General features: G+C 40.5%; 1 protein-coding gene across 3 annotated transcripts; it reads left to right on the top strand.

Moving 5' to 3' along the window:
* The first annotated feature begins 2,844 nt into the window (after positions 1-2,844).
* LOC125231707 lies at positions 2,845-10,260 on the top strand. Of its 3 annotated transcripts, XM_048137244.1 has the most exons (6): positions 2,845-3,051; positions 3,151-3,241; positions 4,309-4,933; positions 5,950-5,953; positions 6,412-9,002; positions 10,011-10,260. In XM_048137244.1, exons 3-5 carry the CDS (start codon positions 4,889-4,891, stop codon positions 8,943-8,945), a joined length of 2,583 nt encoding a protein of 860 aa, XP_047993201.1. In that variant the 5' UTR covers positions 2,845-3,051; positions 3,151-3,241; positions 4,309-4,888; the 3' UTR covers positions 8,946-9,002; positions 10,011-10,260. The 3 variants fall into 3 exon arrangements, with proteins under 3 accessions (XP_047993201.1, XP_047993200.1, XP_047993198.1); XM_048137243.1 differs by having other exon boundaries at positions 2,845-3,241; XM_048137241.1 differs by lacking the exons at positions 2,845-3,051; positions 3,151-3,241; positions 4,309-4,933 and having other exon boundaries at positions 4,978-9,002.
* The last annotated feature ends 1,890 nt before the right edge of the window (positions 10,261-12,150 follow it).

The raw sequence follows: 12,150 nt of genomic DNA, 5'->3' as shown, positions 1-12,150 counted from the left end.
TACATTTATCTAGTTTTAGAAAATGTATAATTTGTTATAGAAATATATTATAGGACGAGTGATAAAAAATAATTTACATCGCCCGATAGGGTGATTTGAATGCTCATTTCAATAAGTTTTGTCAATGATTTCAGGTATAATCACTATTTTTAACACACGAAAGCCGTAATCATTGTAGTTTATGGCTATTTTAGTGATTAATGTACTTAAAATAAAAAAAAATACAAAATTTTTAAAAAATATTAAAAATGTTATATTTTTTTTTAACATTATCCTATTTTGTTCTTTCTACACAATATATATCTAAAAGCAATAAATATCAATAAAAAGCCACATTTATACAGTTTATAAAAATATATAGTTTATTATATAAATATATTACGAAACGCGAGATAAAAAATAATGAAAATGAAAATTTTAATGTACGGGTCAGCTTGCATTATTCGATGAGGTGAGGTTGTCGCGACCAACGCGAAACTATAGAGCCCCAAGAATATTCCCCTGCGGCAACACTGGCGGCGCCCTCTGGGTGGAGCCATAGTAAGTATCTCAAAGTTGTCAAACTACGTGCCACGTAGACATTCCACGAGGCGCGAGAAACGCGCCAGTACTTAAAAGTGTAACACACAGTGAAGTGATCCACGTGCTATCCAGATATTGCAGAGACGACTAAAGCTAAGTATTTATTTATACTTGGTGGCTCACAGTGGTGTAATGGTATCTCTTACAATTGTTTCCATATCTAACTAAAGGCTATTACCTCGATTATCTTAGTAACAGACAAGGCGCACTAAAGGTGCCACTAGGTGCCGAGTTGTTTATCTAAATAGTAAGTATGGTACTCAATCCTGGAAGACTAGTTCTCCAGAGGCGCAAGCAGACAAGGCACGCTAAAGGTGCCGGTAAGTGACAGGTAGACACACTTAGAATAAGCATGCATGCTCAATCATGGTGAGACCGCGGCGTGCTCGGCTCAGCCCGGGGGTCGAGGTCGCCGGGGGTCGAGGGGCACGTCGGCGGCGTACCTGGCTCAGCCCGGGGGTCGAGGTCGCCGGGGGTCGAGAGGTACGTCGACGGCTCACTGTTCTCAATCCTGGTAAGACTAGATCGCCAGAGGGTGAGGTGCAAGTCCACGGCGTGCTCGGCTCAGCCCGGGGGTCGAGGTCGCCGGGGGTCGAGGGGCACGTCGGCGGCGTACCTGGCTCAGCCCGGAAAGACGAGGTCGCCGGGGGTCGAGAGGTACGCCGACGGCCCTCACTGTTATCAATCCTGGAAGACGAGTTCTCCAGAAGAGTCGGTATGATAGGTACGAGGGTGTTGACAGTTCAGCACGTCCTCACACCCGCCGAGCTCCAGACAGACGTGCCGTAGTGTGGCGGTACGTCTCGACTATCCACTTGGGCGTGTAGGCGTCCGAGGAAGATGTATTTGGTGTACCCTGTCTGGTTGAATAAGATCAATCCTTAGTATGAGTAGTATGACGATGATGTATGTTCTAAGGGACGGTTGTTAGGAGAATACCATATTCATGAGCCCTTAAAACCCACAGATCACGGAGTGACAATCAGCCGCCGTAACATAAAAGCAAGCGAAGCAGATCAGAGGCTCACCTGGCCCCGAGAAGGTTGGGACAGCGTGAGCGTGGATGAGGAATCATCTATAGAAATGTCAGGTATGTATACCATGCATTCTGTTTGGTGGTCAGTATATATATTGACCACACACACACAAATAAGTTGCCATCCTTCTCCTTTACGGACTCGTAAATGTACCGTAGGCGGCTAGGAGAGGGGTGGCGACAATGGTGGTTAGTGCTGGGATTGAACAGATATAGAATCAAGGCATAACCTAAAATGAATGCAAGGTATACTATCCTAACATTAAACGTATTATTCTAAGAAAAATAACATGTGTGTGTCAATAGTAACAAAAATTGCAAGATTTGTACTTTAAGTACACGTGCGGAATCATATAATTACAGGGTCTGGTTCAACATCAATTTTGGCTCATTTAGTTATGAAAGTTACTTCAAGAGCTCAATAAGTGAAGACTTTTAAGAATAAAGTAATTTCATTGACTGTGTAATACGGCAGGATATGAGAAAATACATCATGGCGTACTCTCTCGGCTAAAGGATGGTTTACTTACTTATAAGATACATTTTATTCCCCGTATAAGAAAAAAGGCTCAATTGTTATAAATAATGTTTAAAAAATAAAAGTATGAAGATTTCAGTATTCGTCCGAATTTATGAAATTAAAAATTCATTATTCAAAAATAAAAGGTCATGTTATTGAACAAAGTTGCTTCAGTTGCTTCCGGGATACGTCACGAATACGTCTCTGATTGGCCAAAAGCGAAACATGGCGGCCATCGCGCCATCGCGGCGGCCATAGCACGAAGTAGTGTTGCTACAGTTACAGTAAGAAGATTACCCGAAATGTCGGGAGAAAATTACGACTCGAAAGGATTAACCGGATAACTTCAGTGAAGAGAAGAAATTATTTTACAAACGGATTCGACTTGGAAGGCAGTAATGAGAATTTTCTTATAAGATGAATGTGTAATTAAGTCAAACGGTCATACTGAACTGTGTATAGATATAAGTCGGTAAGAATTTTGTCTTTGTGTTCGTAATTATATTGGATTGATTAGTATATAAGCTAGAAGATCTTTTCAGGGATAAGAAGAGAAGCACTAGCCTATGGTATACTGCAGGTATATCTTATAAGTCTTATAAGACAAGCGTAAAATAAGAAGGGGCAGAGGAATTTTCCGCTTTGAATTTTACTTGATACATGTGTGTTAAACTTAATTAGAATTAAGATTTTAGTATTAAGAATTTGTATAAAAGTAATAACGATGCATCTAAAAGGACCGAAGAAGAAACAAGTTACGGTTAGTTTATTCGTTAAATATGTCAGAAATCAGGGAGTTCTGACTAAGGCTGGCAACACTAATTCCCGTAGAGAATACGCTTTACTTTGAAACTTTGTTTACGGAGAAGCTGCAACAGCGCTGGTTCCCAAGAAGTTTGCATCCAGTTTATAGGTAAGATGCAGTTGTTTTGTACAATTTCAAGTGCTTTATAGAAGAATTAAATTGGTGAATGAGTACGATTATTGAAAATATGTGTATTTTACGTCATAGGAAGACAAAAACACGAACCGGCCTCCGTGAACCATCACGGACTCGACACATACCACCGGATTAGACGAGAAAAGAGAAAAGAAATTCCTCGGTAAGTTTTTAAATAACTACTTCGTCATCACATGAAGTTTGTTCAAAGAAAAACCAATCGTCAGCTAATTTGCCGTAAAGTTAGCGAAAACGACCTCGTGGTTTTTGCAAAGAAACATGGCGTGTTTAAAGTTCTAAAGTAGAAATAAAGTTAGTTAAGTAAGAATATTACAGTCAATATTCAAGTTTTAACATCCGTATTACGTTTTATTAGAGATATCTTGAATATTTTGACATTGTACTTGTTATTGGCGAAGATTAACTTGGATGAAGAAATGTATTTGCAGCGGAGTCAAAATGGCGAATTCTAGTATTCTTTAAAAGTTTAGAGAAGCTTTTAACATCGTGAGATATTATGTTATGCATATCTCGCATATTTTTCCTGAACTCACAATGTTGTTTACTTATTCCTTAAAGAACTTTGAGAAAGTTTTTTTTATGTTGATTGTGTGTATATGTGAATTAACATCTTCTTTACAGGTTTAGTATAAGAAGTGAATTTGTGTCAATAGTGTTCGTTAAAATACGTCATACAAATTAAATACAAAAATAAAACAAATGAGTAAGCTGAATGAGTGAAAGTGACAGTGCAAAGTTATATTATAGTTACCTGCGTGTAAACGTCAACGTTACTGACAAGCACTGATAAGAAGTGATAAGTCTTAACATAAATTTGAGTTCAATAACATGTCTGTGTGTATGTTATGTTTACAGATATTCCAATTTTCTTTAGTGATATTCAATTTAAAGTGAAATAATTTAAATTTGGAAATAAAAGAACTCATTAATTAAATTAATTTTAAAGTGAAAGTATTAAAGTTTCAAATAAGAGTCCTCATAAATTAAATTAAATTTTAATCTTTTGTTACTTTTAACTATTGAGTGTTGTTTTCCATAATAAGAATAGATTAATAAAAAATAAACAATTCCTCATTTCTAGTAGCATTCTAAAATAATTAAAGAAAATGTCAGAAACCTATCCTTGTGAAGGATAATTAAATAGACTTTTCCCAATAAGAGTTTTAATAAAAGATACTAGTTTATAGTATATATTTCTGTACCTTCCAGGACAAGATGGACGAGATTCTCTTAATCAGACTTCGAATCACCAGTGAAAAAATTGGTGCTGAATTGGAAACAATACCCAGTACGGTTCGGTCAGAAAACATAGGACAGGCTCAGGTCGTCTATAACAGACTGCAAGCTGCAGTGAATAGGCTCAACGCTGATTCATCAGAATACTTTCGTTTAGCTACAACTCCTGCATCAGATGAAATTTTCTTGATTAGTGGCCAGCAGCTTTTAGCAGAAGAGACTTTAGCAGAACTCAAGGCGAAGATCGACCAAGTCACCGTATCCCGTGAGACCCAGGAAAAGCCGCCCGAAGTGAATTCCTCTTGTCGACTACCGAAACTCCAACTACAGGTTTATAACGGGGATGTGCTTTCCTGGTGCGAATTTTGGGATAGTTTTAGCAGCAATATCGACTCAAGAAACTTACCTGATGTAGACAAGCTGTCTTATCTTAAAACTTCAGTGACGGGTGATGCTAAGAAAGCTATTGATGGCCTGCCTACCACTAACGGAAACTATAAGATAGCGGTCACTCTACTAAAGGAACGTTTTGGCAAGAAAGCTCATCTGATTGATGCCCACTATGCTACATTATACAAAATCGAAGCGGCAAAAAGCAGCGCAGAAGATTGTAGAAGAACTTTCAACGAGGTGGAACGCAATCTTAAAATCCTAGAGTCTCTTGGCGAAAACACCAACCACAACCATCTTCGTTTCATGATTTTGGAGAAATTTCCTTCGGATTTAATATACGAAATAAAGTTGAAAATTCAGAATGAGTCCACACAAGAACTCCGGGAACAATTGAATAAAATTATCACTGCAAAGGAAGATGCAGAGAGAATTGCTGGAAGGAAACGATCACATGAGGTAGATGACAGCACTGTCGGTACCCTGCATGTGAACGCAAAGCGTGCGAAGAGAATGCATCATTTCCAACAGGGAAATAATACCTCAAATACTCAACATTATCAAGGAAGTACTAATAGAAAAGGACTAAATAGAAAAGGAAAATTTCAAAGGGCCAATGAACCCAAAAAAGGAAGCAAACCGAGCGTATCTAATGTTGCAACATCTGCTAACAGATCTGCAACTGTTAACCCAAAGGAAAAAGGGAAAATCTTAGGTTGTATATTCTGCAACGGCAAACACCGCAATTATACGTGCCAGGACGCTTCTACTTTAGAGGAAAGAAAGAAGCGGTTGACCGGAAGATGCTTTATATGCTTTAGGAAGAATCATCTTGTAAAGGACTGTAAGGAAAACTGGACTTGTAGACTTTGCCCAGGAAAGGAAAGGCACAACATGGCCTTATGCCCTTCAAATTTTCCAAAGGATCCCAAAACAAAGAAACAGTCTTGACTATTTCAGAAAGAGGAATCACCACTCTACAGACAGCTGTTGTTTATGCTAACCCCTTAGGTGATAAGAATAATGTATTGTGTAAATACCGTTTAATTTTAGACCCAGGGTCTCAACGTTCTTATGTCACATTTCAAGCGGCCAAGGAGTTGAAGCTTCCAGTCGAAGAAGAAAGTCTCTTGACAATTTTCACCTTCGGTGAAGATCCTCCGAAGGAAATACATAGTCCTATAGTGATTCTACAGTTAGTAACTAGAACAAATAAGAAGATAGTTATACAAGCTAACTGTGTCCAACGCATTTCAAGAGGATTCATCCCAAATGTCAAGTTACGGGGCGTACCCGAGTCTTATGTACTGGCGGATGATGGTTCTGTAAGCGGACAGGTGCAGATTCTAATCGGAAACGACTACTACTTTAACATTATTTATGAAACTAAGATACAACTAGATAGTAACTTGTTTCTAGTGGATTCTGCCCTTGGATGGATAGTCAGTGGCAAGACGGAACCACAGCTTGAAGAGGAATCATATGTAGTGACTTATGCTCAAACTTGTATTGAAACGAAGCTTCATCAACCAGATTCACCTCTTTGTGATGGAGACATTAAAAACCTTTGGGAATTGGAATGTATAGGAATTTGTGATTCACCTAAAGCAACAAGAGAAGAAGAAGCTATTAAAAATTTTAATGAAACTACAATAAAAATTAACAATAGATACACGGTAAGCTGGCCATGGATAACTTATCCGCCTGACTTACCTAATAACTTTGGAATCGCCTTTGGGCGTCTGTCAAGTTTACTGAAGCGCATGGACCAAGAAACCTTAATGTCATACGACGATACATTTAAACAACAATTAGCTAAGGGTATAATAGAAGTCGTACCCACATCAGGAACGTCAACTGGTAACGCTATTCACTACCTACCCTTCCATGGAGTACGTCATCGAGGAAAACCTATGCGAATCGTGTATGATGCTAGTTCCAAGAGTAACAAGAACACCAAGAGTCTGAACGAGTGCTTATACAGAGGACCACTCATGCTTGAAGACCTTACAGGGTTACTCATCAAATTCAGGACACATCACATAGGATTGACGTCCGACATAGAAAAGGCGTTTTTACAGATGGCATTACACGAGAAGGATCGTGACGTTACCAGATTCTTATGGCTTAAAGATACCTCTAAACCAGTATCTCAGGATAACCTACTTTACCTAAGATTCTGCAGAGTTCCATTCGGCGTGATATCTTCACCGTTTCTACTGAATGCGACTATTAAAGAACATTTAAATAATGCAGAAGATCAGCATGTCAGGCAGAAAGCGAATGACATATACGTAGACAACTTTGTTTCAGGCTGTAGTACTACAGCTGAAGCAATAGAGCTTTACAAAAGTTTAAAAGGATCTTTTCAAGATATTTCAATGTCACTCAGGGATTGGAGTTCTAACTCCGAAGAATTCACGAAGATGGTCCCTGATACATGTAAAGAAAACAAGATAAAAGTACTTGGCTTAGAGTGGGACATAAAAAAGGACACCCTCCAGCTGAAGCCCAACCTCCAAGAGGAAGCAGTCACAAAAAGAGGAATACTGAAGACTATCGCATCAATTTATGACCCGTGCGGTTACGCGGCACCTCATACATTATCAGCTAAACTTTTTCTGCAAGGACTTTGGAAGGCCGGAGTATCTTGGGACTCACCATTATCAAGCGAGCTAATAGAAGAGTGGAACATCATCCGACAGAACCTAGAAGTCATAGGAAAGGTATCGGTGGATAGATGTTACATGAAGACACCAACGGAAGCGAATTACCAACTGCACTGCTTCACAGATGCTTCACTACAAGCCTACGCAGCATCGGTGTTTCTAGTCTGTGGCTCGAAGAAAAGCTTTATCATGGGTAAATCCCGTCTGATACCAACCAAGGATCAAGATAACCTCAAGATACCCCGTCTAGAACTTCTGGGAGTACTGATAGGCTGTAGACTGATGAAGTTCGTCCTTAAGTTTCTGCAACAGAAAATAGTAAGACAAGTCTTATGGACCGATAGTCAGATTGTCATCGAATGGTGTAAGTCTAACAAACTACTTCCTCCCTTCGTTGCCAGACGAGTAGAAGAAATCAAGACAAACAAAGACCTGGAGATAAGATATCTACCATCAAGCTTGAACCCAGCAGATGTAGGCACAAGACCCCTTCGTGCAGAGGAGGATAAGGAGAAATGGCTGAATGGTCCGCAGTTTATAACAGAAGATCCACAGAAATGGCCAACCACATCCGGCAGTGAGCCAACCAGTTCTCTTCTGACAGGGGAGGGTCTTGGGTTCCAAGAAGACATAGAGATGGTCGATAAAGAAGATCCAGTTGTTAATGTCAACCCGATGAAAACGGAGGAAATTATAACACCAAATGAAGTGATAGGAAATAATCAGTCAACAGACGACAAGCTTCATAAATTAAAAGAAATTCAAGCTAAATATTTTCCTCTAGAGGTAGAAGGAAAAGAAACCAATCTAAGTCGAAACTTAGGAGTATTCAAGGACATTGATGACCTATTGAGATGCAAAGGTCGTATGAAAAACGCAAACTGGTCGTTCGACAAACGATACCCTATACTCATACCAAAAGAGTCAGAAAACACGAAGAATAGGATCAATTGGAAAGTTGGGAAAATAGTATCTTTAAAGGAAGGCGCCGATGGTTTATGTAGAGTAGCCACGGTCCAAGTAGGAGATACAATATATACAAGATCTATCGCGCATCTCTACCCGTTAGAGATCGAAGATGGAGAGGAACAGTGTAAACAAACGTCACATGAAGAAAGCGTAGAAGAATCTGTACAGGTTCCTGACGTCCCACATCCAACAAGAAGGGACGACGTGATGAAAGAATCCACTAACGACGTTCTTAAGACTTCTGAGCAGAAATCTTATCAATTAACAGAATTAAACGAGTCAGAAGAAATACCGTCTGATTCAGTCTTATTAGAGCCTGCATCTAGTCAGTTACACGAGCCTGAGCCTAAGTCCATACCCGAACCAGACCCACTCGCAGTCAAAGACATGACGTTCTGCGAGAACACTGATCCTGAAACGCACCACCTAGAGAACATCGCGTCGGCTGAACATCACGACGAGTCCAGACCTAAGAGAGCAGCGGCGCTTCGTGCTCTTGAGAAGATTAAGGAGTGGACCAGCAACTTAGTCGCAGTTTTGCTGCCTGTAGTGGGGAGTGTCGCGACCAACGCGAAACTATAGAGCCCCAAGAATATTCCCCTGCGGCAACACTGGCGGCGCCCTCTGGGTGGAGCCATAGTAAGTATCTCAAAGTTGTCAAACTACGTGCCACGTAGACATTCCACGAGGCGCGAGAAACGCGCCAGTACTTAAAAGTGTAACACACAGTGAAGTGATCCACGTGCTATCCAGATATTGCAGAGACGACTAAAGCTAAGTATTTATTTATACTTGGTGGCTCACAGTGGTGTAATGGTATCTCTTACAATTGTTTCCATATCTAACTAAAGGCTATTACCTCGATTATCTTAGTAACAGACAAGGCGCACTAAAGGTGCCACTAGGTGCCGAGTTGTTTATCTAAATAGTAAGTATGGTACTCAATCCTGGAAGACTAGTTCTCCAGAGGCGCAAGCAGACAAGGCACGCTAAAGGTGCCGGTAAGTGACAGGTAGACACACTTAGAATAAGCATGCATGCTCAATCATGGTGAGACCGCGGCGTGCTCGGCTCAGCCCGGGGGTCGAGGTCGCCGGGGGTCGAGGGGCACGTCGGCGGCGTACCTGGCTCAGCCCGGGGTCGAGGTCGCCGGGGGTCGAGAGGTACGTCGACGGCTCACTGTTCTCAATCCTGGTAAGACTAGATCGCCAGAGGGTGAGGTGCAAGTCCACGGCGTGCTCGGCTCAGCCCGGGGGTCGAGGTCGCCGGGGGTCGAGGGGCACGTCGGCGGCGTACCTGGCTCAGCCCGGAAAGACGAGGTCGCCGGGGGTCGAGAGGTACGCCGACGGCCCTCACTGTTATCAATCCTGGAAGACGAGTTCTCCAGAAGAGTCGGTATGATAGGTACGAGGGTGTTGACAGTTCAGCACGTCCTCACACCCGCCGAGCTCCAGACAGACGTGCCGTAGTGTGGCGGTACGTCTCGACTATCCACTTGGGCGTGTAGGCGTCCGAGGAAGATGTATTTGGTGTACCCTGTCTGGTTGAATAAGATCAATCCTTAGTATGAGTAGTATGACGATGATGTATGTTCTAAGGGACGGTTGTTAGGAGAATACCATATTCATGAGCCCTTAAAACCCACAGATCACGGAGTGACAATCAGCCGCCGTAACATAAAAGCAAGCGAAGCAGATCAGAGGCTCACCTGGCCCCGAGAAGGTTGGGACAGCGTGAGCGTGGATGAGGAATCATCTATAGAAATGTCAGGTATGTATACCATGCATTCTGTTTGGTGGTCAGTATATATATTGACCACACACACACAAATAAGTTGCCATCCTTCTCCTTTACGGACTCGTAAATGTACCGTAGGCGGCTAGGAGAGGGGTGGCGACAGAGGTAAAGGTACTACCCGCTATGCAGTGGAGTTCGTCTAGTAATACAGAAATATACTTATTCTAATAACGTTTACACATGTAGGTATAACACGACCCAGTACAGAAAATTGTAAAAGTCCTATAATATAGTTTATTTTGATTGTAAAATAAAATTGCATGTGACTTAGTTATATTGCAAAAAAAATGTCTTAATCACGTTCTCCTCTCCTAAAGCAGTTCTGCATGCATAGGCTTGAAGATTTTTAGGGTTCCGTAGTCAACTAGGAACCCTTATAGTTTCGCCATGTCTGTCTGTCCGTCCGTCCGTCCGTCCGTCCGTCCGTCCGCGGATAATCTCAGTAACCGTTAGCACTAGAAACCTGAAATTTGGTACCAATATGTATATGAATCACGCCGACAAAGTACAAAAATAAAAAATGGAAAAAAATGTTTAATTAGGGTACCCCCCCCCTACATGTAAAGTGGGGGCTGATTTTTTTTTTCATTCCAACCCTAACGTTGTGATATATTGTTGGATAGGTATTTATATAAAAATGAATAAGGGTGTGCTAAGATCGTTTTTTGATAATATTTATATTTTCGGAAATAATCGCTCCTAAAGGAAAAAAAAGTGCGTCCCCCCCCTCTATCTTTTGAACCATATGTTTAAAAAATATGAAAAAAATCACAAAAGTAGAACTTTATAAAGACTTTCTAGGAAAATTGTTTTGAACTTGATAGGTTCAGTAGTTTTTGAGAAAAATACGGAAAACTACGGAACCCTACACTGAGCGTGGCCCGACACGCTCTTGGCCGGTTTTTTAGTTTACTAGCAGAATTTAGTTACTTCCTTTGGGCCCCCTTAAATCGGTTTTACCCATCCATAAAAGATAAAATAAAAATCGTCATATTCTTCCTTTCAGTATCAATGATAGTTAGTTATTACGCAATAGTGCCATAAAAAATAAACTAGATTCGTATTAGCATTAAACATTAATGATTTTTGAACTAAGACATCGCTTTTGTACAAAGGAGAACCTCAAAAAATGGTCTGACTAGACGAAAACATGTGTATCGGGGCTAGTACTCAAGGCTCTCAAAAAGTGTAGCTATTTTGAGTTATTCAAATAAAACAACATGAATAGTCTGAATTTAATTATGTGTATACCACAACATCCACTGCATAAGCACATCAGCTCCGAACATTTAATTTAAAAAGTCTTTTTTTACGGTTGCCCCTTACGCGGCACTGTTTTTTATTACACCTGCATCCGACAATTTCGAGGCATGTTTCTGCAGCAACAGGCAACGTTGCGGGCAAGTAGGCTCCCAAATCCCAATTGTTACAGACTTTCGTCCAGCCACAAGTAGCAAATAATGGCAAATTTTGAATTGGGTTTAGTTGACCCCATAAATGGACACCTTGATATACCTATAACCCTTACAAAAATGGTGCAAGGCAGCTTTTGTCGGTGAAATGCTGTTAATTTGGCGGTCTTTTTTGGTTAATAACTATTTTCGGCACTCGTTAACCAAAGTACAGGACGCAGATCTGGAATAATAAATATGTCAAGTAAGAATTATCCATAAATTATGCAAATCATACAGATAACTACTATTTCACAAGATGTATTAGGATCAGATGTATATATCTGACCTATCATATCAATCGATCATTTCATGTAATATAAATAGTTAAATTCAGACTATATAGGAGTATGTTGTTTAATTTGAAGTACTCTAAATAACTACACTTTTTGAGAGCTTTGAGTACCTTTACCTCACCTCATCGAATCATACAAGCTGACCCGTACCGTACATCAAGATCGCCCTGCCACGTCACTTTCATTATTTTTTATCTCGCGTTTCGTAATATATTTATATAACAAACTATATATTTTTATAAA

The sequence above is a fragment of the Leguminivora glycinivorella genome, chromosome 12 (genome assembly GCF_023078275.1).
Source record: "Leguminivora glycinivorella isolate SPB_JAAS2020 chromosome 12, LegGlyc_1.1, whole genome shotgun sequence".
In the NCBI taxonomy this organism is placed as follows: domain Eukaryota; kingdom Metazoa; phylum Arthropoda; class Insecta; order Lepidoptera; family Tortricidae; genus Leguminivora; species Leguminivora glycinivorella.
This window is presented reverse-complemented; position numbering and strand designations above follow the sequence as displayed.

Excerpts from the sequence above, each read along its gene's own strand:
- LOC125231707 (XM_048137241.1), top strand. The coding sequence starts at position 5,628 with ATGCCCTTCAAATTTTCCAAAGGATCCCAAAACAAAGAAACAGTCTTG.